The 26,664-nt window shown below is 44.4% G+C and overlaps 1 protein-coding gene and 1 pseudogene across 5 annotated transcripts in view; both read left to right on the top strand.

Annotated features, from left to right (window-relative positions):
- SCAF11 (SR-related CTD associated factor 11) overlaps window positions 1-26,664 on the top strand; it is a 103,318-nt gene that overhangs the window by 15,105 nt on the left and 61,549 nt on the right. For all 5 annotated transcript variants that reach the window (XR_005747909.1, XM_040343903.1, XM_040343902.1 and 2 more), the window contains exons 3-8: window positions 1,100-1,254; window positions 5,243-5,320; window positions 8,641-8,726; window positions 15,599-15,654; window positions 17,003-17,034; window positions 20,372-20,463. Coding sequence is in view for 4 of the 5 variants with exons in the window: in XM_040343903.1 (XP_040199837.1) it covers window positions 1,100-1,254; window positions 5,243-5,320; window positions 8,641-8,726; window positions 15,599-15,654; window positions 17,003-17,034; window positions 20,372-20,463 (499 nt within the window). In the remaining variant the exon portion in view is untranslated. The remainder of the gene's footprint in view (window positions 1-1,099; window positions 1,255-5,242; window positions 5,321-8,640; window positions 8,727-15,598; window positions 15,655-17,002; window positions 17,035-20,371; window positions 20,464-26,664) is intronic.
- On the top strand, window positions 26,131-26,249 carry LOC120933857 (annotated as a pseudogene).

Raw genomic sequence — 26,664 nt, 5'->3', positions numbered from 1 at the left:
TGAGTGCCGTGCTGGGGGGGAGGGAGGAGTTCAAGAGCGCCTAATTTGGCTGATCAGATCAAGGTCCTCTGAGAACTGTCGTAGGGACTTTTAATAGCAACTATAATCACAGGTATTGTTACTCACTGTGTCTCTGGCTTCACTGTGTCTGACTTTGTGGTTTCCCGCAGCAGTGACACCTATGCCCAAATCAGGAGATGGGGTCTCCTCCAGCCCCTCCCACTTCACATTCCTCACGAGCCAGCTGGCACCTAGTCTCTGCCCCCTAGCCATGTCATGAACTGAATGGGCGGCTGCGAAGAGGGTGAGTGGGCGGCCGTGGGCTCCAGGAACAGCCCTGCTGAGCAGCCACGAAAGGGCTTGGAGAGCAGTTCGGGATTCAGGAACAGCTCAGGATTTGGTGACCCCTGGCAAATTGTCATTTGACCCCCAAGGGGGTCCCGACCCCCCCCCAGGTTGAGAACCACTGCTCTAGGGTGTTAGAACCCCCGAACATATTTTTTTTTTTTTTTTCTAGCAAAAACCCTGTTTTTAAACTTGTAAACACAAAGTTTGAAAAACAGGCTTGGTCCTTAAGTGGTTAAACCTATAATTTAAGTAAAGCACAAATTAATTTTAATGTACACCATTGCAATGTAATTCCTGTTTCTTAAAGTGATATTTAAGCCTTGCTTAAGCCAACTGAAGTGCATAGCCTTGGGCGGCGGGTAAAAATTGGTGGAGGAGTTACTTGAAGCAGTTTTATACTTTGTAGAACCTGTCTGTTAATATATTGTTTTATCCTTTTTAGGTTGGGTTCACACGATTGCCACATGAGGCTCACAGCAGGGGTCCGGTGCATCCCTGTTTACCGTTTCAGGTCTTATTTCAGCCCGAATTTTTGGGCCGATTTCCGACCTGAAACTAACCAAAAGACGCACAGGACCCCTGTGGAGATATGTGAACCACCTCCATAGAGTCGGTCACAATCTCCTACCATGCATATTGGATGCGGGAAACCCACATCCAATTTGCATAGGTGTGAAGTTGAACCCAGCCTTAAAGTTTCTTTTGCAAAAATGTTAAATGTGTACTTTTTTTTTTTTGCTATATGTTGCAGGTGACGAAGGCAAAGGTGGGACTGGTGCCAGTACTTTAGCATTAAGTTCAACTGAGAGGTGTCCAATTTGTCTGAACAGTCTTTCCCCGGAGGTTGGCTTTCCAGAAGATTGTTGTCATGCTTTCTGTATATCCTGCATTCTTAAATGGTGTGAAGTAGGTATCAAATATTAAAGGCTCTAGAGTTTGTGTTTCTCCATGTCATGTTTTATCTGTCAGGGCATACTTTTGCTATCCTTGATAAAACCAGCATTTGATATGGGGATTTTTAGGCTTAAAATAAATCCTAGGCAAAAGGAAGTTGATATAGTTTAATGGCATTTTACTCCGTTCAAATGCTTCTGCTGTTCCAAATGGATTTTAGGTAAATTTTTCTGTATTTGCTTGCCTTACCTTGTAATGATGGGCTCGCGTGTTGTGGCTGTAGTTTGTAGTGTCATGGCTGATCAATTACCCTTTGTCTATACATTCAAACATCTAGCTTTTCCCTTGCTGCAAATACAGAAATATGCCTGCGATTGCTGGAAATCCAGTCAGCTGCTAACTTTAAGCCATTCATGCCTGCACTATAGCAAAAGATGGCTACAGCACGGGCTTGCTTTGCTGGGGGGGTCCTCAGATGTCCTCTCGCGATCATGCTGCCTTTGTGCCCCCTGCGGCGTGTTCTGCGATTGCCGAGTCCATTGGACAAACTATGAACAAAATGATAAATTTAAAGTGTTGCATGACTGCACAATTGTCATTCAAAATGTAAGTGCTGAAATCTGGCCTGGGCAGGAAGGGGGTAAAAGTGGCCAATAGGCAAGTGATTAATAAGCAGACAACCATGCCTTTGTCAGAACTGCTCGACAAAGAGATGAAAAAAATATTTTTAGTATTTCTGTGGCACATATGTATATTTTGCTGTGGGAGGGAATACTAAAAGGGAGACAAACTCCTGTTTCTAGTATCCAAAGGAGCCCTTTTCAAACTTCTAATGTAAGATCGACTTCCCCAGCTGACCCCAGGACAATACAAGTCTTTAAAGTAGAAGTTCAGCCTAAAGCTAAATCTACGGGCAGCCACATTCTAAGACTAATCTATCTAGCCCTGTAAAGCAAAAATCGCTATACATACCTTTTTGTAGGCATGTGCAGAAGAGGCAGCCGACAAGGGAATCCCCATAGTAAGTCTGACTCTTCCACACAGCATCCACTGCTAGAGACCAGCCTGGCTGCAGAAAAGGTGTGTGTTAGGGCTGCAACTAACAATTATTTTCATAATCGATTAGTTGGCCGATTTTATTGTTTTGATTAATCGGATAATAACCTTAAAAAAAATTGAATACATGCTTTTCTGCAGCTTCTCCATTGAAGTATATTGAACCAAAAAAAAAAAAAATAGCACCGTTTTGTGTTAACAAGTCCTTGCCCTTTCCAAATACGCAGCAGCTGGAAAAAAAAAATCACGGCTGTGAACGTGTCCCATAGGAAAACATGTAAATGACCTGTATTGTGTTTCTGCAAAAAGCACCAAAAAACAGAGGCGTGACCCAGGCATGAGATGTTTAGTAACATAATGGGGTTAAAAACAAAAATAAGTATAAAAAGAGCAAATAATCGCTACTGTAAGGGGTTAATTTTTTTTACTGTGGGACAGTGAAAGTGATATTTACAGTAGCGATTTGCTTTTTTTGTACTATAAAAGGCTAATTTTTTTTTTTTTTAACCCCATTATGTTACTGGCCGATTAATCGATATGAAAATTGTAATCGCTTTAATTTAATCGATTAGTTGTCGATTAATCGATTAGTTGTTTTTCGGCTTGTGTGTGTGTGTGGCGAGGGATTTTTGCTTTTTTAGGGTTAGATTAGTATTGACTCGCTGGATTTTTGCAGTCTAGGTGAGCAGGCGGGGGGGGCAGTAAAATCCAAGATTCAGCCACCTGTTTTTAACGTGGTAAAATTAAAAGCTCACCTATTTTTTTTTTTTTTGCAGGATCAGCAAGTGTTCTTTATTTAAGGGGGAAAAAAAACATGGGGAAATATGCATGTATTGCGGGAAAAAGATACAAGCATCATACTTCCTTAGTTTGTTATACAACAAGGTTTATTTTTTTAGTTTTTTCAGCCTTAAAGTGGTTGGGAAGGCAAAAGGTTTTCCATCTTGATGCATTCTATGCATTAAGATAATCCTTCTGTCTGCAGCAGCTTCCTTGAATCCAGCGATGTTGCTGTCCGGCGGTTCCCCTCCTCTGACAGCAGCAGGAGGAGCCAATGTCAGTGAGCCAATGAGTAGAGAGGAGGCCAGGGCTCCATGTCTTAATGGACACATTGCAAGCTGCTTGCTGTGGGGGCACTTAACAGAAGGGAGAGGCCTGGAGCATCGAAGAAGGATCTGGGCTGCTCTATGCAAAACCATTGCACAGAGCAGGTAAGTATAACATGTTTGTTATTTTTATAGAAAACAAAATGACCTTATCACTTTAAAGAGGAACTGCAGTCTACTCGCATTATTTCTAAAAAAAAAAAAAAAAACCTGTTTACCATTCTGAAGCTTCCCTCAAACCACTTTGCATATTTTATATATACCGTGATTCTGTACTTGCCAAATATGCTGAAGAAATCTCCCTCCACTGAGTCTGGCTGCAACTGTTTTAATTGTGGGCAGCTGAAGCTGCTGCCTGTTGACTTCCTGGATTTACACGCACACATGCAGCTCTCATTGTCATCGTACTGTATTCTGGTAGTGGACAGCCCCCGCTTTCAGAATACAATGTCCTGGTGGTGGGACTCCTGCATCTACATCGCTTGTGTGGATGATTATATATATATATATATATATATATATATATATATATATATATATATATATATATATATATATATATATATATATATATATATATATATACATATAAAAATTTATATTCCTTTTCAGCCCGCTGGCTAATAGAAACTTAGCGTTTACTTTAAAGCCTACTTCATTTGGGTCTCATTTACACAAATATACAGTTTATAAAAACAAATCTGTTTGTCGCCAAGGCCATTACATTCATATCTAGCATGATAAACAAGAAGAGGCGCCTCTAAGAGTAGACGTTGGCTAAACACTTTAATTAGCATATAGTATATGCACTCACATTTAGGTGTGTAAAAACGAGCATATCAATTTCCAAATGAAGTCCCGGTGATCTTTTCTACGACCTGCTTCCTGAATCCAAGCAGCTGGGGCGGCACTCGCTGGGCTGGCATCACTCCATCAGGTGGAAGCCGGCGTCTGGAGGAACTCTGCGTCAGGCCGAGGCTTGAGAAGCAAAGCAGGGATGGTAGCAGGGAGATGGCGTCACCTGATAATGGACGCGTTTTCTGAGATGGCGCGCTGTGATGGTAAGGCAAACCACACTTCTTTTTCAACAGACCTGTCGCAGCGCACCAGTTCTGTTTGAAAATGAAGTGCGGTTTGCCTTACCATTGCAGTGCGCCATCTCAGGAAATGCGTACATTATCAGGGGACAACATCTCCCTGCTACCATCCCTGCTTTGCTTCTCAAGCCTCGGTCTGACGCAGAGTTCCTCCAGACGCCGGCTTCCACCTGATGGCGTGATACCAGCCCAGCGAGTGCCGCCGTAGCTGCTTGGATTCAGGAAGTGGGTCGTAGAAGAGGTCACCCTGACTTCATTTGGAAATTGATATGCTCGTTTTTACACACCTAAATGTGAGTGCATATACTAATTAAAGTGTTTAGCCAACGTCTACTCTTAGAGGCGCCGCTCTTCTTGTTTTGCAGTCTGGAATCGGGTTTCTGTTCCCCCATGACGGCAGCCCTCGGAGCCCCTGGACATTGTGCTCCCATCCTTTCCACACTATATATAATTAGTTTCACATGGACTCTTGGAGACTTTGTCCTGTTATACCAAATGCTGCTAATTGGCAGAGGACAGGACTATTAGTTTCTTGCGCATTTACCTGTATTTTTTATATCTAGCATGATGTTGGTATTTAGTCCATATTAGACATTTCAAGATCCTAATTTCAGCGTGCACCTTAATTGAAGGCTTTGTTTTTATATTTTGCTGTTTCTTGGTTTTGGTGTGTGTGTGTGTGTTTAGTTTTTTTTTTGTTTAGTTTTTTGTCAAATATGTATTTTTTTTTTTCATTTTCAGACATCCTCCTCCTGCCCTGTTGACCGCAAACCATTTCAAACAGTGTATAAAATAGATCCGGTTGGCGGGTGCACCAAGGTAAGATTTTGGTTGTTAATGCCTAAATTAATGTAGTATGTAAAAATGCTGAAGTGCTGTGAAATATGTGAATAAGTACATTCCATGAAGCTTCTTGACTTTTTCAACATGTTAGACAAGGCAAACATTAGATGCCTTCAGTTAAAGTACTTAAATTCTTAAATTTTCAATTCTTGGAAATTCAGATTTGTGGGAAAAGTACAATCACCATGTTTATACCATCCTACATCCAATTCAGAAATGTAGTTTTGGGTTTTCTAGATTGGGTGCCAATGGTTACACCCACCAGACAGTTGGAACTTGTCTTATTTTGCCGACCAGCCGCTGTCATTATACTGCGGCAGGTCGGCTTTCCTGCGCATTCTACCAAAGGTGTATGTCGGTCTTTGCATAGGAGATGGCAGGCGTGCAACTGCCATGGGTCCGACTGACTGTCTGCCAGCGACCCATGTTTTGCGGTGTACAGAGGCAGAACAGGAAGCTGTAAACAAGGCAATTCCCCGTTCTGCCAGATGACATGTTGGGTCCTCTGTTCCCAGTAATCCGGAACAGCGATCTGTTATGTCCCTGGTAGCCCATTCCCCCTTATCCCCCTTATGGTTGGTACACACCCAGGGAACACACTTGACCCTTTGATCACCCTCTAGTGTTAACCCCTTCCCTGCCAGTGTCATTTTTACATTGATCAATGCATTTTAGGGATCGACCAATATAATTTTTTTTTTCCTGTGCCGTCAGGATACCGATTTTTCGGCCACCTCTCATGCCCGATGGCCAATATGATGTGTGCTGATGGGCTGTAATTTTTTTTTTTTTACACCAATTTATTTTTTTATATTGTCACATTTATTGCTGCCACAAAGAATGTAAACTTTCCTTGTGACAGTAATAGGCATGTGACGGGGGTCTATAAGACCCCCAAACCTCTCCTCTGCACTTGAAAGATATGAACTTGAAATATCAAGATCTGAGTTTTTTTGCATACTTTATATTTTTTTAAAAGGGTCTCTTTTAATAACTTAAGACCCGGACCAAAATGCAGCTAAAGGACCAAAATGCAGCTAAAGGACCAAGCCCCTTTTTGCGGTTCGGCACTGCGTCGCTTTAACTGACAATTGCGCGGTCGTGCGATGTGGCTCCCAAACAAAATTGGCGTCCTTTTTCCCCACAAATAGAGCTTTCTTTTAGTGATATTTGATCCCCTCTACGGTTTTTATTTGCGCTATAAACAAAAATAGAGCGACAATTTTGAAAAAACAATATTTATAACTTTTTGCTATAATAAATATCCCCCCAAAAAATATTAACTTTTTTTTTCCCCCTCCATTTAGGCTGATTCGTATTCTTCTACCTATTTTTGCTAAAAAAAAAAATCGCAATAGGCATTTATCGATCTGGTTTTTGCTAAATTTATAGCGTTTACAAAATAGGGGATAGTTTTATTGCATTTTTATTTATTTTTTACTACTAATGGCGGCGATCAGCGTTTTTAAATTTTTTTTTTTTTTGGGAGTTAAGTGTGACCCCCATGTGTTTCTAACTGTAGGGGGCGGCGGCTGGACGTGTGACATCATTGATCGCCTTTCCCTATATCAGGGAACAGACTATCAATGACAGCGCCACTGTGAAGAATGGGGAAGGTGTGTTTACACACACCTCTCCCCGCTCTTCAGCTACGGGGACTGATCGCGGGACTCCGGCGGCGATCTGATTGCCGCGGAGCTTCGGACCGGGTCGCGGGCGCGAGCCCCCAACCCACAGCTGGGCATTTAACAATCACGTGCAGGTACTTGATTGTGCCATTCTGCCGACGTATATCGGCGTTAGGCGGACCTTAAAGCGGAGTTCCGGACACAATTTCACTTTTTAAATATAAATACCCCTGTAATACACAAGCTTAATGTATTCTAGTATAGTTAGGCTGTAAACTAAGGTCTGTTTTGTTAGGTTGTTACAGCATTTAGACACTTTATGAAATAGATACTGGGGCCATCTTAAGTGTGGGCATCATGAAGCCAGACTGTGTGACTTCCTGGATTTCAGCCTTGCAGATCTCGCACATGCTCAGTGCTACACAAGCAGTGTAATAGATTTCAGATCAGGTTTCGGCACCTGTGCTGTCCAAGTCACATGATTCCCAGGAGTCTGTGCGGTGTAGGTTAGGAAGCTTAGGCACCTAGGTGCAGGAAGATTAACTATTCTGCCTAGCAACAACACTTTGAAGGCATCTAAAAAAAAAAAAAAAAAATGTTCTTAAAGGACTAATGACTTTTTTTTTAAAACTACTGATGTAATGTTATATTTATGGGTGGAACTCCACTTTAAGTGGTTAAGATGGCAATAATCCAGGAAGTGATGTCATGACGCTTCCGGGTCACTTTCTCCGAAGGAAGCATTAGCTTTGTGCGGGGCTTTGGCCAGTCAGTGGACGTGAACATTGTGTTAGAATTTTCTCTTCCTGTTCCCTTTTTGGAGGAAAGGCGCATAGGCACAGGAAGGAAGAAATGTGCAGAGCTGTACTGTGAATAAACCAGCATTCTGCAAATCAATTTTATATGCACCATCCCAGACACTAATTTCATACTGGTTTTATCTCGGTTGTGCTTGTCAGAAGTTATCATGCTGATAACAGAAGAACTGAGCAGCAGAAAGATGCAGGACTTGGGGCGTTGGAGAGAGATAAGGGGGGGGGGGGTTGAAACGTTGACATCACTTCCACAGGTGAAGCAGTAATAATTACTTTATTAAAGATAAAAATACATCAAGGTGATGTATGGGTGTCGCATGTTATGAAAGTTGATCCTTTTAACTGCTTCAGCCCCGGAAGATTTTACCCCCTTAGTGACCAGGCCATTTTTTGCCATACGGCACTGCGTTGCTTTAACTGACAATTGCGTGGTCGTGCGACGCTGTACCCAAATAAAATTGGCCGCAGCAAAGTCACCTGGAAGTGGGAGCTGGTACCAGCCAAAGGTGCCAAATGTGGCAGCAGGGAGCGCTGCTTTTAATGTTATATGTTGAAGAGATCAACTATTTCCATTGGGTGTACGTACTTTTTACAAATCTGAGTGAGTGAGTGAATAACTTGTATAGCGCTACAAATGCGAACTGAATCACCTCAAGGCGCTTGGTATCCATTGCCATCCTTATCCTTCAGAAAAACTTTATTGTGTGTGTATATCACATTTTCAGTTCTGCAACTTATTTATTTTTTGCATTTAACAGTTTTTATATAGCCCTTCTAGTTTTCAGCATTATGACATGCCTTTTTTATTTTTTTGACATTACTATGACCATTCTCTGTATTTCAATCCCTAAAGATCCATGTCGTGGCAAGAACACAAAAAGAAAATTGCAGCTGTAATCTGTGCCAGTGGTGCTGTACAAAAGGGAAGATATGCTTTAGGTCAGTAAACATGAAGATGTAATTTTTACAGCAGAGATAAGATGAGGTCAAATTTTATATTAAGTAATTTTATATAGCAATCTTTTAATAAATGGGTGGATGTGAAAAGTGTTGTGGCCAATTTGACTTTCTATCCTAGTCTGGGTGGGGAAACTGGCTACAGATATTGTGTGTTCCAATTTTATATATGCATTTTGTCTAAACCTGTCATTGTTTTCGTGCTTGGGTGCACCAGATGCATGTGATTATTTTCATATGTCTGTGGGAGGCTTTAAACTTTATTTTTTACTTAATATACTTTTTACTCTGATATTGGGTAATACAAGTTCACATGTGTTGGCACAATGGATGTTACAGATTCTCTTAAATGAAACTTTGGGTGTCTTAGACCCCTGATATTTTCCCTGCACTCCATTGAAGGTGATCAAGCACAGATTTTGCTTGATTAGCTTCTTGAATGATGCTGCTGAAACCAAGTGGGGAGGGGGGCATGCTTATCACTTCTCGCTTCATTCACTGCAAAGACAATCCGTGAAAGGATGTTCTGGACAGCCTAGGTGCCCAGGAAGCGAAGCTCAGGATACATGGTGGTGGTGGAAGTTGGGCAGCTGCAAATCCCTTCCACAGGAACACCAATAGTCCACTGCTGAAGTGTACACGCACTCCTGGCTGCTATAGTGTGTGACATGAGCTGTACATTGGAAGTGAAAAGGTTAAAGCACGATTCTGTCTTTTTATAGTTTCGTTATTTTATTGATATTTCATGAGGGGAGGTGTGAACAACTGGTAAACCCACGCAGTGGCGAAAGCATCTGCAGAAAACCGTTTGAAACGGAGATAACAGAATTAACACTTTTTTTTAGACTCCAAAGGGGCAGACTGTTCAAGAATTGCATCAAGATTGGTAGTCTGCAGGTAAAGCAGGTTGCCACAAGAGGCTGAAACTCTCTCAGGTGAAAGGAAATAAGTCAAAGTAGAGCAGAGAAGGCAAAAAAGTTGGGGGGTGCCAGGTTGTAGTAGAAGACCCACAGATTTTAGACCCTGCCGGAAGGCTTAAAATGTGACGGGCTTGCAGGGTGTAGAGAAGGTTAAGTGTAAGCCATGGTTATCATATCTTTAAAATCTTGGGTTGTGATTCATAAGGGTGCTGGACATATTTTTCCACAGATTAACCTCAGATTCATGCAATCTGACTTGCAAAGAGACAGATTGATTCTTTGGCAGCCAAGAAAAAAATACATTTGGCATTTTTTTTGTTGATGTGCTTAGAGACCTGGGATTGGGCAGTGAAGGAAAGCTAACTTGATGTCCTTCTGGGATATGAGGTAAAACAAGGTTTGAAGAATCCAAAAATTTGAGACCAAAACGAGTTATGGACAAGACCACCATATATGTAGTACATTGCCACGTAACCACAACCCTGGAAGCATCTGTCAGTATGATTTTGGGTTTGCCAGGGCAATCCGGGCCGGTGGGATTTCAAAGAATGCCCGTAGTGGGATATCCTGAGGTGGTAAGAGGGAGTTGTGAGATTTTGAGCTGTCTGATAGTATTTAGTTATATTGGGGACTCCTAGACCTCCCTGCAATCTATGAATGAAAAGCATAGCCCGAGCAACCCTAGTTAGTTTGTAGGCCCAACTTTAGCCTTTTTTCTTTTCTTTCTCCCATCGAGACACAGCAAGTCTTGCACTAGCAAGCAAAATACTATACGATTATGATAACCCTCCTAGTGGCTCTTTTTCTTTATCGTACACCACAGAGCCATTCATTACATAATGGGCTAAGGATCACCAGTGGTGATTGGACTTTGGCACAACCAATTGAAGACAGTTCAAGTCTGCCTTCTGTAGATGCAGCCATTTCTTGTATAAATAAGAACCTGACTTGAGGTGTTTAAAGATCCTTCTGAAAAGAAGTTGGAATCTTTACTAAAAATCTTCCTTCTGGCCGGTTCAGTTGCCCAACCTGTAGCAGCAGTAGGCATGTGTCAGGTCTTCAAGGACCAGGTAAAACGGGCTGAATGAGCTGCCTCCAGAACAAGTCAAATTGTGGGAGAATTTGCCCTAAAGCCTTATGTTTTACAATGGATGCTATGAGAGATTCGATTCAGCAAGCATCTCGTCTCGCACTCCAGCTGATGCATATGTGCAGAATTCTTTGACTAAAGCATTGGTCAGCAGAGGCATCATGCAAAAAACTTTTGGCCAGTTTCTCCTTCCATGGCGAACGCCTCTTTGGGGAAGATTTTGAAAAATATAGCCAAAAGATATCGAGTGGGATGACCAGAGTAGAAGAAAAACAAGACCTTGTCTTAAATGTTCTCTCTCCCCGGCTCCTGGTAAATCTACCTCCAGTCAGTGGCGAAGGCATTTTCAGCCAGCCACAAAGGCTAAAGACCAGGCTCAGAAGAACAAGCTGTGGGGTTAAAAACTTAAAGCGGGAGTTCACCCGAAAAAAATGTTTTAACATTAGATTGAGGCTTATTTTGGGCAGCAGAATCGGGTGTTTTTTTTAAAACGAAGCAGTACTTACCGTTTTAGAGAGATCTTCTCCGCCGCTTCCGGGTATGGTCTTTCGGGACTGGGCGTTCCTATTTGACAGGCTTCCGACGGTCGCATACATCGCGTCACGAGTAGCCGAACGTCGGTGCAGCTCTATACGGCTCCTGCGCACAAACGTTCGGCTACTTTCGGAAAATCGTGACGCGCTGTACGTGACCGTCGGAAACCTGTCAATTAAATAGGAACGCACACACCCGGAAGCGGCGGAGAACATCGCTCTCTAAAACGGTAAGTACTGCTTCGATTTAAAAAAAAAAACACCCGATTCTACTGCCCAAAATGAGCCTCAATCTAATGTTAAAAATTGAGTTTTTGGGTGAACCTCCACTTTAACGCGCAAAGCCTCTTTATGAAGAGGTGCCCCCGCTCGGCCGAGTGGGGCTACGGCTCCGTCAGTTTTCAGTGGCATGGCAGACAGAAATCCAGGACAAGTGGGTAGTATCCCTAGGGTACAAACTGAAATTTCGAGAGATCCCATCTTCTCGGTTCCGAAGCTCAAGGCTCTCCAAGGATCCACTAAAGAGCATCCTTTTCAAAGGATTGGATCACTTGCTGTCTCAAGGGGAGATCACAGAAGTACCCCTAAAGGGTACTCCCAAAACCAAACAGACGTCAGACCCATCCTGGATCTAATATCTCTAAATCGATTTCTGAACATTTGCCATTTCCGAATGGAAACTAGTTATCGCCACCCTACAAGGCGGAGAATTCATGGCGTCGATGGACATCAAGGATGCATATTTACATGTGCCTATCCATCCCGCTCACCAAAAGTTCTTAAGTTTTGCTGTAGAACATTGCCACGTCCAGTTTGTGGCTCTGCACTTTGGTGTGGGTACCACGCCCCGGGTATTTACAAAGGTACTAGCACCTCTGTTGGCAAATCACAGGGCATAGTGATAACAGCTTTTTATACAAAAGTCCCCCTAATGGCGCTACCACATGGTATAGTGACACACAGTGTACTGTGATGAGTATAAAAAAATCTCAGTGCAGCTATCAACCAATAGGATATGGGCAGAAGAACAGAAACAAAAAACAGCGCACAGAAGATAAATTGGTAATATCACTTTATAGTCTCAATAGGCATAAAAAGCAAAGATGTAAGCATAGACAGATAAAAATGCGATTAAATGGCATAAATGTGAGTAAACACAGTCCACAGCAAGTCCACAAGAATAATCTAATAATGGAAGGATTAAATGGAGAGGTGGCTGGCTGTATATCCAAGCAGTAGGCAAACTGTAGTGTGGGAATTAAGTACAGTACCTCAACGCTTTGTCAAAGCGTCAGGGACGCGAAACATGTCAGTTACGGCTCTTCCCCACCACCTTTGATGTCCACCGGAGCTTCTACAATATTTTCCTGCTTTCACCGATGTTCTGTTTTCCTACACAGTAACATTCGTGTGTGTGTTTCACTTTGCCTGCTGTCCACATCTCTGATTGGCTAAATGATCATAGACCCAGCCCAAAGCCGGGTATTCCTACCAGAGCCAAAGATCAAGTCGCTATAGGACCTGATCCACAAGTTCAAAGAAAAGACCATCTATTTGCATGAGGCCATTTGGGAAGATGGTAGCCTCCTTTGAGGCTGTTCCTTTATGCCCAGTTTCATTCGAGACTACTTCCAGGACAGTGTTTTAGCCGCCTGGAACAGGATGATCCAAGCTCTAGATTTACCCACGCGCCCGTCTTCACAGGTGCGCCAAAGCTTCCATTGGTTATAAACCAAGAACTTGCGGAAAGGGAGATCCTTTCTCGAAGTCACCTGGAAGGTGGTGTCTATGGATGCCAGTCTAATGGGCTGGGGAGCAGTGTTAGAAGCTTCAGCCCAGGGAACCTGTGCCAAAACCAAAAGGAGCCTGCCCATCAACATACTGGAAATATGGGCAGTTTACTTAGCCCTCAGAACCTGGACACACAGGTTACAGGGCCACCCTTTTCGGATTAAATCCGACAATGCTACTGCAGTAGCTTACATCAATCACCAAGGAGGCACCCGCAGTCAGGGTGCTCAGGAGGTGAATTTGATTTTGACATGGGTAGAAGAACATGTTTCTTGTCTCTCTGCAATATTCAATTCAGGGGTAGAAAACTGGCAAGCGGACTGAGTCACCAGGAGAGTGGTCTCTCCACCCTGAGATCTTTCGGGCCATATGCCAGAGATGGGGGATCCCGGATGAAGACCTGCTAGCTTCCAGGTTCAACAGGAAATTTGACAACTTTGTGTCCAGGACGAGAGATCCTCTGGCCTACGGATCGGATGCTCTAACAATTCCGTGGAATCCGTTTTCACCGATTTATGCGTTTCCTACGATCGCTCTCTTACAAAGGCTGCTTTGCAGAATCAAGAAGGAAGGAATTCCAGTAATCTTAGTGGCCCAGAAGGCCCTGATACACCGAAATCATGAAGATGGCGGTAGGAAAATCTTGGAAGCTTCCGCCTCGGCACGACCTGCTGTCGCAAGGTCCAGTGTTCCATCCTTCCTTACAAAAGCAAAATTTGACGGTTTGGTTACCGAGACCCACATTCTGAAGAAACAAGGTATCTCGTGCCCAGTTCTTTCTACACTTATTAATGCTAGAAAGCCAGCCTCCAGACTTATCTACTATAGAGTCTGGAAAGCATGTTTCATGGTGTGAAACTAAGAAATGGAATCCGCAAAATTGTGACATAATTAGGATTCTCGCCTTTTTGCCAGCTAGGAGTGGTATTGTCAGTGTTGCAAAAGCAACCTTTTGCACCTGTTTGCCATATTCCGCTGATTATTTTAAGCAGGAAATTTGGCTTTTTTGATTGCTATCGCTTCGGCTAGGAGAGTATCTGAATTAGCAGCTCTTTCTTGCAAAGAGCCTTATTTAATTTGTCACAGACAACATTTGTACTACGACCCCATCCTGCCTTTTTACCTAAGGTGGTGTCGGCTTTTCATTTAAATCGAGACTTTGTTCTGCCTTTTTTTCTGGATCATCAGACAGCGGAAGAAAGATTACACTCCCTAGATCTAGTGAGAGCAGTAAAGGTGTAGCAGCAGGCAACCGCTCAGATACACAAAATTTATGTTTTGTTTATTTTTCCAGATGGTCCCATGAAGGGACAAGAGGCATCAGAATACACCATCTCCAGGTCGATTCGACAATTATTCAAGCCTATGGTTTAAAGAACAGAACTCCTCCTTTTCGTGTTAGGGCGCACTCTACCAGGGCGATAAGCGCTTCATGGGCAGTGCATCACCAGGCTTCGTTGGCTCAGATCTGTAATGCTGCAACTTGGTCTTCAGTCCACGCATTTTCCAAATCCTATCAGGTGGACGTGAAAGGACATGAGGATGCTGCCTTTGGGCGAAGTGTGCTGCAGGCAGCAGTATAGGGCTTCTTGTCCATAATGGCCTGCTTGATCTGTGTTTCCCACCCTTAATTGAGCATTGCTCTGGGACGTCCCATCATGTAATGAATGGCTCTATGTCCCGTGATGTACGATAAAGAAAACAGGATTTTTAAAACGGCTTACCTGTAAAATCCTTTTCTTGGAGTACACCACGTGACGGAGCCATTCATTACAAAATTGGTTAAGGGTCACCAGCGGTGATTGGACACTGGCACAACCAATTGAAGACCATTCCCCCTCCATATAACCCCTCCCGTCTTTAGTTGTGCCAGTGTCCAATCACCGCTGGTGACCCTTAACCCATTATGTAATGAATGGCTCTGTGTCCCATGGTGTACTCCAAAAAAGATTTTTTACAGGTAAGCTGTTTTTAAAACTTTTTTTATTTTTTTCACTCTAGACTTTTTACTAGCTTTTACTTCAATCTCGAGTCTTTTTGCATTGCTGCTTTCTACACACAGCTGTCAAGATCAGGGTTTTCATAGCTTGACCGTTCACTGACATACCTGGACGTTGCAGGACTAGCTAGTCCACAGGGACTCCAATTGTTTACCTCTGTCTGTGATCATGCACTGCATACTGCTTTCCTGAAAATCAGACCTGCTGGGAGAGGTTATCCTGATCTATCCTGTCTTTTTTGTTTTCCATTGGCAAATCCTCCCGTATGCAGTAGTATAACCTGACAGTATAAGACTAGTGTGTCCATGAAAAGGATGTTTGGGGAGCAGAAAGTGACTGGAGCCACGATTTTTTTTTTTACACACACACACACACACACACACACACACACACACACACACACACACACACACACACACACACACACACACACACATATATTTCTCCATCTATCTCAGTTTTTCAGAATATAGTTATGGCCATCATTCACTTACCTGTATATTTATGTTTTCATTTATAGAACGGATGTCGTAAAGAAATATGCAAATGAAGTCATGACTATTTGCGCAAAAGATGGTATGTTGCATTGAAAGCTACCTATTGCATTTCCTATGTAAGTGACTAGTTGGTGTTGCATGTGCAGTGGCATAAGGGATGAACTGAATAGACAATTTCAATATTTTGCTGCGGAGCAATTTAAGGGCTTGGCAGGTGGTCAGAGGGGTGGTTGATCTGTTTTTGCTGCCCACTTAAAGGATAAGGTCACCTGGCATCGGACAGCTAGGGGGCAATATACATATAGCGTTTTTAAGTGGTTTACCGGGATTACCTGAAGCTCATAAGCCGTAGGAACACTTTCAGAAGCAGCCGGTGTTTCTCAGGCTTACTGCTTCCACTGACGCACGAAACTGTGCGACTGATCTAAAGATAAAAGATTTGGGGTCTTTTTGATCACAGATCTCTTCAAAAGACCCCTTTCACACTGGAGCGGTTTTCAGGCGCTATTGCACTAAGAATGGCGCCTGCAAACAGCCTCTGCTGTGTCTCCAGTGTGAAAGCCTGAGGGCTTTTACACTGGAGCGGGATGGTGAAAAAAGGCAGGTACCTGTTAAAACCAGTTGGATTGGCACGATGATCCAAGCAGAGGTTTGGGGGACCCCCAGCCTTCTGGGACATGTCACAGGTCACAAAAAGCTGCTAGACCATTAACAAAGTGCAATGCGGTTCGTGCATGCACAATGAGAAGCTGACTGTAAAGCCGCAAGGAGTCACAGGCGGCTTCCCAAACTAAACCTGCCAGCGCCTGGACTCAAAGATGGCTGAAGAGAGGACCGCACTGGATCCTTGGACAGGGGATTGTCTTAAGAGTCAGCAGCTACAGTATTTGTACCTTTTTAACTTAAAGTGGTTGTAAAGGCAGAAGGATTTTTATCTTGATGCATTGAGATAAAATGCCTTCTGTGTGCAGCAGCCCTCTAAGCCACCCTAATACTTACCTGAGCCCCATCTCGATCCAGCAATGTTGTACACGAGACTCTGCTGTCTGGGACTGTCCGTCCCCCATTGGCTGAGACAGCAGTGAAGTGCCATTGGCTCTTGCTGCTGTCAGTCACTGAGCCAATGAGAGAGGGGTGGGGACGGTCTGTGGCTCTGTCTAAATGGTCAGAGCCTCGACTTGGGTGCCCCCCATGGCAAGCTTCTTGCTGTGAGGGCACTCAACAGAGAGTGGGGCCAGGAGTGCTGCAGAGGGTCCGAACAGAGGAGGATCTGGGCTGCCCTGTGCAAAACCACTGCATAGCAGGTGTGTAGAACATGTTTATTTTTAACAAATAAAGACTAGAATCGCCTTAAATTTCTTTACTAGGGTAAAGAAGCACTTTTAAGCTTGATTGCAGTGTACTAACTTTTTTTTTATTTTTTTTAGGATGCAAAGATGATGGAATAACAGAATTGCAGGTAATGTATTGACTTTGTTTTGGCTGATAGACTTTGTTACAGTAAACCTTTCAGTGGTTCGCCCACCCTCACACTAAGGGTTTCCCCAACAGCAATACACCTTTTACTCTTGTTTACAGTCATAGTCAGTGTGGCAGCAGGGCGGGGGGCAGGTATGGGTGGAGGAAGTTCAGTCGTCGTGCTGTGGCAAGCACGCCATTGGCTTTCTAGGATGCCCGGGGGTCCTAACCATCCGATTTTGATAAGCGGTGTATCGGAATGTTGGCCGCCCGCTGTCCTAACAACCAACTGATGAGATGATCACAGCCCTTTGGGGGGGATAACCGAATTGGAGGTAATTTTATTATCTTTGTTTTGGCTGATTTACCCTGTTATCTTAAAGCAAACATCAGTGGGACATCGAACAGTTTGCCTGTCTCTGGGTCATACATTCAATTCAAAATATAATTGGCAGTTTTAAAGAGGTAAAAAAACTTTTTATCCCCTTAGCGCTTTCATTTCAGTTTTTCAGAATTTACTAACTATCTTATGTCCAAGAGAAGTTGTGCCAGTACCCATATAGGACCGGTTCAGAGGATTCTATTCAAACATGTTGATGGTACTAAAGCCCAATGGGCTTATCCTGGACCTAAAATCCCCTCCAATACCCTCACATTCCTAAATTTTTGCATGGAATTCACAAGGTCAGGTATTGTCTTTCTGAGAAAAAAAACTTGGTATCTGTAGACATTCAAGATGCGCATATTCCCGTGTATCCATTTCAACAGTACTTTTTATTTTTATTTTTTGTAAGCTTTACAGTAGGAGACAATCGCTTCCAGTTTGTTGCACTGCCATTTGGCCTATCCTGTGCTTCCAAAGTATTCACAAAAGTCCTTGCTCTTCTTTCCTTTCTCAGAGCATCCAGGTCATAGGTTATCTAGAGGACCTTCTCCTGAAAGCCCCGTCCCCCTTCCAGCTTTCTGGAAATGTCCACAGGATGCTTCAGGCTTTTTGCCGGGTCATCAACTTCCATAGCCTTCTATTTGCCTGGAATACTTGCGTCTGATTTTAGACACATCCCTTGCATGTATTCCACCCTAGCTCTGGACTTGAGGTCCATTCCTCCTTGAGTTCTTCGTAAGCATTCTAGGTCTTATGGTAGCCCCCGCAAGGCTGTTTCATTAACATAATTTTGAGACATAGCGCAACAGCTTGACCTGGAACAAGCATGAGCCTTCTCTCGACCTACCGACTGGTCCTGTCCAGAAAAGTCTTCCCTAACATAGTGGATCTCAATCCCAGTCTCGACAATGCGGAAGTCTTTACTACTTTATCACTGGAAAGTGATAATGACTGATGGGAGGAAGAGGGGAAAGATCCCTGGTGTCCGGAGTCCTATGAGACAATCTCTGTCTGGGCTCCTGCAAGGCCACGCCCACATTGTTTCACTCCGTCCCTGAAGCCTATTCATGGGGGTATAGTAAAACGTGTGTACGTGGCCTGGGGGGAGCCCAGGCTGAGCTTGTGTGTGTGTCTCAGTGGATGCAGCATCACCCACGCTATTCTACTCTTGGTTATCAAGTCGTGTTTTTTTTTTTTTTTTTTCTTATTTTTTGAGACTACAAAATTTTTTGGTAGTACATCAGATTGTAAGGAAACCTTCTTCCTCCATTTTTATTTTTAATATAATATTGCAATAATGGGAATTCTTGAAATTTTAGGGTTTAAGTTTTGAAGCTTTATATCTTGGAGAACTCCAATTGAGTCTTGCCATCCTGACTACTTATAGGATCCTGGAGTTGAGTCGTTTCCCTAGTCGTCTTCATTTCATTTGCATTTAGTAATTGTATAACGGTCTTGCCAAGAAGTGGTGTACCGTATATCCTTTCATCAAACTTAAATTGTATACTAAAGTCTCAGGTTTTTTTTGTTTAAAAATAACATTGTAACATATTGTACTTGCCTGTTCTGTGCAGTGGTTTTGCACAGAGCTGCCCTCATCTTCACGGGTCCCTCTTCAGTGCTCCTGGCCCCTCCCTGCTAAGTGCCCCACAGCAAGAGGCTTGCTATGGGGCACTTGGGCCGCTGCTCTGTTTTCCCATTTAGCCACAGCCCAGCCCCACCCCCCTCTCTCCTCATTGGCTCACTGACTTTGTCAGAAGCGGGAGCCAAAGGCGTCCCTGCCAATCAGGTAGTGCAACATCGCTGGATCGAGATGTGCTCAGGTAAGTATTAGGGGGGCTGCTGCACACAGGCTTTTTTTAATCTTAAAGTGGTTGTACAGTCAGGTTTATCTTGATGCATTCCATGTATTAAGATAAAAAGCCTTGTGTGCAGCAGCCCCCTATTACTTGCCTGAGCCCGTCTCGATCCAGCAGCGTTGCTTTAGAACCACTTAAACCACTTCAGCCCCGGCAGGATTTTCCCCCCTTAATGACAGGCCATTTTTTTGCGATACGGCACTGCATTACTTAAGCTGACAATTGCGCAGTCGTTTTTTTTTAACCACAATTGGAGCTTTCTTTTGCTGGTATTTGATCACCTGCGGTTTTAACCATTTTTGGAAAAAAAAAAATTATTTTCTGTTAAACACACCAAATAAACCACTTTAAAGGGTATTGACTAATGTTTGGATGAAATCTGCTGAAGTATCAGACTTTTTACCTGTGTCAATTAGGCTTCATATTAACACATTTTATATTTGCTGTGTCAGGGTAGCTGTGCATTGTATTTAAGCAGTTTGCTAGTTTTATTATATTTGCTTGATTTTGCAAAATAATTGATTTTATATGGCGACACTTGTTAAAAAAAAAAAAAAGTACTGCATTTTTAATATTGTGGGTTTGCATTGCACATATTTTTGTATAATTTGAACATATAACAGATATTCTGCATTTGAGATCTATACTGGTATTGCATAATATAATTGCGGGTGAGTGCCAAGTAATTGTGTAAACCTAAAATCGCTCTTTATCGGAAACCTGTCAACTCTTTAAAAAAAAAAAAAAAAAAAAGAGTAAGTCCTAATGAAGAGCAGACCACACAAGGTACCTGCTATGGCCCTTGACTTCGGTCTTTGGTACCACCGTATAGATAAGACCCATGCCCATTTCACATGTTCAGTGACAATGTTATTTGCTCTTGAAGACTCTCCTTGCATAGTGAAATAGTGGGTGGATGAACCTTGGCACTGGGGAGGTCATACTCTAAGTAACAGAGAAACCAGGATAAGTGGGTGTAAAGTAGGTGGCTTTTTTTTTGCCACCAAAGGTAGTAATGGCAACCTTGTGGTTAACTCTGAAATTGGTCTGAGGCTTTTTTATAAATCATTAACTCAGAATTTCTTTTATTTCAGTTGAGGAATCAGAGCTACGATGGCCTTTGCTTGGCTGGTGATTTTATGGTTGCATCCATTTCTGACCCTGCTGAGATAAATCACATTAATAGGTAAGCTTATTGTACAAGGTTTTACTATGCAACACCCATAGTGAATACATCTGCATCTTTCCATTGGCTTTCAATTATTGGAAGAAGTGAACTGGTGAATGTTTAAATATTTTTTTAGATGGAGATCTATCTCTATTATTGCACAGCATTGTACTGCACTCAGTAGGGGGGAAAGGTGAAGTGACATGGGTATGCTGCTGGGTATGATTTGTGTTTCACTTGCTTGGAAACGACCATGCTTGGTGTCATTATATCACATTTTAATGTGACATGGGCTCCTGCTCTGTACAGGCTCACACGCAGGTCTGTGAAGAGTGATAACATGACCTGCAACTGTGTGTGTGCTGGCTAAGGGCCCTTTCAGATGGAGCGGAATTCATCAAGTGGATCTCCGCTGATCCCAGCTGAGCAGGCGGGTGTCCATTTACAGACGCAGCCGGCTGTTTTCTATTGGGCAGTTGGATGATAATTGACTGTTTCCATCTGACTGTCCTCCATTCCTCCAGATGGATGGGAAACTGATCCCCATCCATCTGTTTTTAGCAGACCGCTGGTGTGAAAGGGGCCTAACACATAACTAGCCAATTTGTTTACAAATATACATATGGCTTTATAAATGGCATATATGTACTCAAATGTGTAAATCATAAATTAACTTCACAATGACTATAAAAGGGTAGTAAAAAATTATATACATCTTAAATGTATTTTTTACAAACAAGGATGTCTTTATTAAAGTGATACTATAGTACTTTTTTTATTTTATTTTTTTGTTATTTAATTTTTGTTTGTTTAAAAATAACATGTTATACTTGCCTGTTCTGTGCAGTAGTTTTGCACAGAGCAGCCAAGATCTTCTCAGATCACTCATCGGCGCACCTGGCCCCTCCCTCTTGCCCCCACAGCAGGCAGCTTGCTATGGTGGCACCTAAGCTGAACCACGGCTCGGTCCCCCCTCCACTCCATGTTGGCCCACTGACTTTGACAGCTGCGAGAGCCAATTGCGTCCCGCTTCTGTCTCAGCCAATGAGGGAGAGTCCCAGACAGCTGAGACTCATGCAACATCGATGGATCCTGATGGGACTCAGGCAAGTATTGGGAGGGGGCTAAGGGGCGCTGCTGTGCACTAAAAACCGGACTTTAGAACCACTTTAAAACCCTAAGAGTACAGCTGTAAATGGCAACCAGACTGGCATGATCATAAAACCGCAGAAGTACACCATGGTACAAGTGAAAGGGTTACATAGGTTAAGTGGGACCATCTTTTGCGGCAATCCTGTGCAAAACAATATTCTGAAGTAAATGATTGCTATACCCCCCCCCCCCCAAATGGAAAAAAGGGGGGCAGATAAACTGTGGGAACGGGAAAAGGGAGAGGACTAGGAACAGATGAGGCAGTCCTACTTAGCCGTCCAAGGCTGCCAAACCTTGTCAAATTTCTTAAGGCAATTCCTATTTGCGTACGCCAATTATACAATGGAAAAACGGCAATAAGCGAACAGTCCCAGGATGGCACAGTAGCAGGGGTAAACGTTCTTATTACAGAGAATTTCTTCACGTAGTACAGAATATATTTCAATTTGGTGTGAGGAAATTTGAGCATAGTCCTGTATACCCAATAATGTCAACTCAGACCTTGGGAGGCTCAGTTGTAGATTAACATTAATGAGATCAAATTCTTTGTCCACAATGGAAACCACTTAAAACAGGCCCAAAACATAATAATGTACCAGGGGCTACTAAACAGCAGGGACAGAGTAGTGACCAAGGATTTAGGGTTGGAATGTCAGCCCGCCATTGTTCCCACACGAGATGACAAGCAACATACAGGGAGGAAGAGGGGCTTCTGAAGGAGCTCATGAGACAAAAGACCCTCAATAGGATCAACTTGGATTATAAGTGTACATAAAAATTGGGATCGAGCAGTATGACTCAGTTGGAAGAATGAAAGCACAAAGAAAAGCTGGCCTAGAATCTTCTAGGGTTTTTTTTTTTTTTTTTTAAACTAAACCGTGTTCACAGCTGTAGATTTTGCAAAAATTTACTAAAGGAAGTCCCTCGTCCCCCCCCCTCCTATGTTTCTATCTTAGAAAAGTGGCTAGTGTGAGAGTGAAATTGTTCATCTAGGATGGAATCCAACAGTACACTGGAGTCCCCTTTTAATAAAGACCACTGCCTCAATTTCCAGAAATAAGGTCCCAAAGAACAGTAGTTGGCCTATATTTGGAGCGTAATAAGAAAATTAAAGTAATCAGATTGTTCTCCAATGTGCCTTGAAGCAAAATGATTTGTTCCTCCGGGTCACTTATTTTATCTAAAACAAATGGATATTGGTTTGCAAAAACAAATGGTCCGCTCCCTTTTCAGGACAGTTTGCCAAATAAAATTAGGTAAATTGCTTATGTAAGAATTTTGGGATGTAAGAGGGTTGGAAATGCATTTCCTGTAAAATAGTCTGCGTGGTGGGAATGATGGTGTTGAAGCCTCTGCACCTCTTCACAGGGGAATTTAAAGCAGAGGTTCACCCTCAATAACAACTTCAGCTTATTCAGACCAGCTCCCTATTTACATACACATTCCGGTATCCATAATTTTTAAAACGGTTCCAATACCTGTATTCAGTAGACAATAGCAGCCACTTCCTGGTTTCCCTCCCGCGGTAGTGGGCGTGGCTCTTTGTTTCTCAGCGCCCCAGTGTTTACTGGGACAGGATTGCAATGTCTTCTGGGAGAACAGTGTCACGCTTCCCAGGAGACGATTTCTAACACAGAATGCCGAGATATCGCGAGATTTTGCTCGCCGGCCGTTGTGATGCTTCACAGTGCGCACAAGCAAGATGGAACCTTACAGGACGAATTTTTATAAATCCTTTTCTTGGACGGACAGTTCATGGACGGACACGGCTCCTTAAATCTTGACAAGTGGGTTATGTTCCCTGTTTACAGGAGAGGACTAGGCAGAAACATGTTGGATAATTAAATACATGTTACATTAACAGTTGAACAGCCCCGCCCAGGGGGCGGTCCCTCTAGACATAACCCTCCTCCCTGCAGTATGCAGCCTAGTTTTGTTCTGCCTAGCAAGGAGAAGGACGTATGGCTCTCTTTGGGCCCAGCGCCCTGAGGAGGAATGTTATTTTACTTTTTCTTGAAGAATCTTCTTTCAACCGTCAGCTGAGAGACAGGCTGGATAATATAGATCCTTGTAGTCTACTCAGTCCGACCAGCAAGCGTGGGCACACCTTTGCAAAGAGGCTGGGTCTGCCACGCCATACCCCATGACTCCTGGGGTGGCCGGTGAGCTTTGCTCCGAGGTCCACATATGACTGGGCTGTGGTGTTGTCTCACTCACAGTGGACCGGGCCGACAGCTACCTCCATTGCGGTTGTAGTTCTGTCAGGTACGCGTCAGCGGGTCCTCGCTCGGACAGGTAAGTACAGTCCCTCCCGCTTCGGTGGGTTGGTACGGCTGGGGTTTCGTGGGTCCTTTTCTCCTCCCTTCCCCTTTCCTGCATTGCTAACATTGCCGCTGTCAGAGGGGGGGCCCTTTCTGAGGTGACTGTTATCTGGCCTGTGTTTTTTTTTTTTGTATGGGGCTTTCCTGTGAAGTTTTTCACTGTTAAAAAGCCCTAAGAGACTTTTCCTGTTTAAACGCGGCATTTGGCCGATGCTGGCGCCATTTTTTTGGGAGGTTTTTCAATTACATTGAAAACTCCCATTGGCGGTCATTTTGTCGTAGCCGCGCTATGACGCAGCTTACATTGCGGTCAGCTATTTTCCTGTGGCTGCGTTCTGAACGCTCGGCGGCCATTTTGGAGTAGTCCTGACCCCTAGTGCTGTATCCTACAGCGCGCACACAGGTCCCTGCAGATGCTGCACAGTTACCTCACGGTTATTTTCCTCTCACACACCGTGTGCTGGGAGCGGACCTGCTGCCACCACATGCTGGTGGTGGCAGCAGGCGTTGGCACCTGGGATTCCCACAGAGGTTTTATTGTTAGTCCTGGACATGTTTGTGCCAGGGTGGGGGTTGGCTTGTGGGCGGGTGGTAAGAGTGCCCCCTTCCCCTGTTATCCCCTGGGGAATGCTCTGTTATGGAGCCATGGACCAGGTACCTGGGCAGTAAAAAAAAAAAAGCAGAATAAGGCATTTATGGGTGCGCTTCTCACTGCTTAAGGGACTCTCAAGCTGGATAGTGCATCTGGGTTTCCGTTGAGGGCTCTGTCTTTTTTGGTTCACACAAATCGGACCGCTCTGTGTAGGTTTTTTCCTTCTGTGCCCTTCTTTGATAATTTCTAAGATGCGGAATGAGAAAAGCCGCTGAGGGCTTTTGTAGTTCCTCACCACCGGGTGGTTCAGTGCCCCTTTTCAAAGGGTGGGCTTCTTCTCCGGTGGTGGACCCTCCGGGTGTCATGTATTGGTGACCACTCTCCCTATTGCGGGAACCCCCGCTTGTATGGATCTGACTGATGGAAGATCCGAAGTACTGACCCGTTCCATGTTTACCATGCTGGAGTCCGACTTGCGGCCTATTGTGGCTACTACTCTGGGGTCTCAGTCACTCACGGAGTGAGCATTTTGCACCAGACAGTGGAGGCGCACCGACTCTCTCCCGAAGTTATTAGGCTAGCGGACCAGCTGGTCCAGGGCCTTGTATAGGTCTGTGATGCTTCATGAATGCCGTGCCCATGTTATCCAGGGCTCCTGTTTCAGAGATGGTTTTATGCACACGCTGGTGTAGTGGTAACTCCATTACTTGGCAGCAAGAGTCATTGGTTCGAATCCGGACATTGACACCAATCTGCCTGGAGCTTGCATTGTCGCTCCCTGTGTCTGCGTGGGTTTCCTCTGGGTATTCCGGTTTCCCCCCACCCGCCAAAGACATGTGTGCATACGCCTGCATATAATACATACACACTGTGTATGTATTATTAAAGGGCAACCCTCCCAGGCCAACAAAGGCTCAGCTGGGGGACTAATCTGTCCCTGGGTGCATACGCCGATCACGCCTGCACCCACATCCCGCTATTGTATGTAGCTTTCCCTCCCCATCTCAAGGTGGGGGCGGCTGGTAGGTTCACAATTCGGTGAACCTCCCTGCTCTCCAACCAGTGGGTCTGCGAGGTGGTCTCTTCGGAGCACTAGATGGGGTTTCCTCCTATCCACAGAACGGAGTTATTTTCTCGTGTCTTCCTCTCCCGCCTCGTTGGTCTGCCTTAAGCAGTGTGGGACTTGCTGAGCTACGGGGTAATTTAACCTTTCCTGCAGGACGAGAGGTTTGGGGTTTTCTATGGGCCTCAGGCCCCGAATACCTTTTTGTGAACATCTGGTAGTTCTGCATGGGATCCATTCGTTCGGTGGTAGCTGCGCTTCATCCGAGGGACGTTCTGGCGTCCTCCGACATCAGGGACGCATACATGCATGTCCCATTTTGCACAGCTCAGAGCTTTCTGTGCTTTGTGATGGGGGAGGGCCTCTGTCAGTCTGTGGCCCTCCCTTTTGATCTGGCGTCAGCACCAGGGGTTTTCACCTAGGAGCTCGCACGTATCCGGACTTTGTGGGACTTGTTTCTTCCTTCCTGTGGTCGGTGTTTATGACGGACACCAACCTCAAGGGTTGTGGGGGCACCTGGGAGGTCCAGTCGTCCCCGAGTCGTTGGACTTGCGTGGGCTTACAGCCAAACCTCCCTGAATGCGCCCGCTCTCGTCTGATCGTGGTAGCTACCCAGGGTCGGGCCTGGTTAGTACCTGGGTGGGAGACCGCCTGGGAATATCAGGTGCTGTGGGCCCTGTCTACCGTTCATTGTCCTACTATTTTGGGCGATCAGGCTATGCTTCCCCTCGTGGTCGAGGAGGTTGCAAGGTCGTCCGATCTGGATTCAGCCGGACAACGCCGTGGCTTCGGTCTGCCATCAGGTATACCGGCAGGTGGACTACTGGGCGACTGGTCTTTGTGCTTGGGGGTGTTTCGGCGCCCTTGCAGGATGGTGAGTCTTACAGGGCATGGATTTTCTGGCCGCTCGTCTCCACTGCAAGGGTGTCAAAGTTAGTGGCCAGGTCTAGTGATCTTGTGCAGACGCGTCAGTTGCGCTAATGGCCGTGTGGGGTCTGTATCGGCGGCTTTATGCCGTTCCTCCATCTTGGTAGCTTCCTCGGCTGCTCCACAGAGTGGAGGCTGAGGGGATCCCGATGATTCTAATCGCT

The sequence above is a fragment of the Rana temporaria genome, chromosome 3 (assembly GCF_905171775.1).
Source record: "Rana temporaria chromosome 3, aRanTem1.1, whole genome shotgun sequence".
NCBI lineage: Eukaryota > Metazoa > Chordata > Amphibia > Anura > Ranidae > Rana > Rana temporaria.
This window is presented reverse-complemented; position numbering and strand designations above follow the sequence as displayed.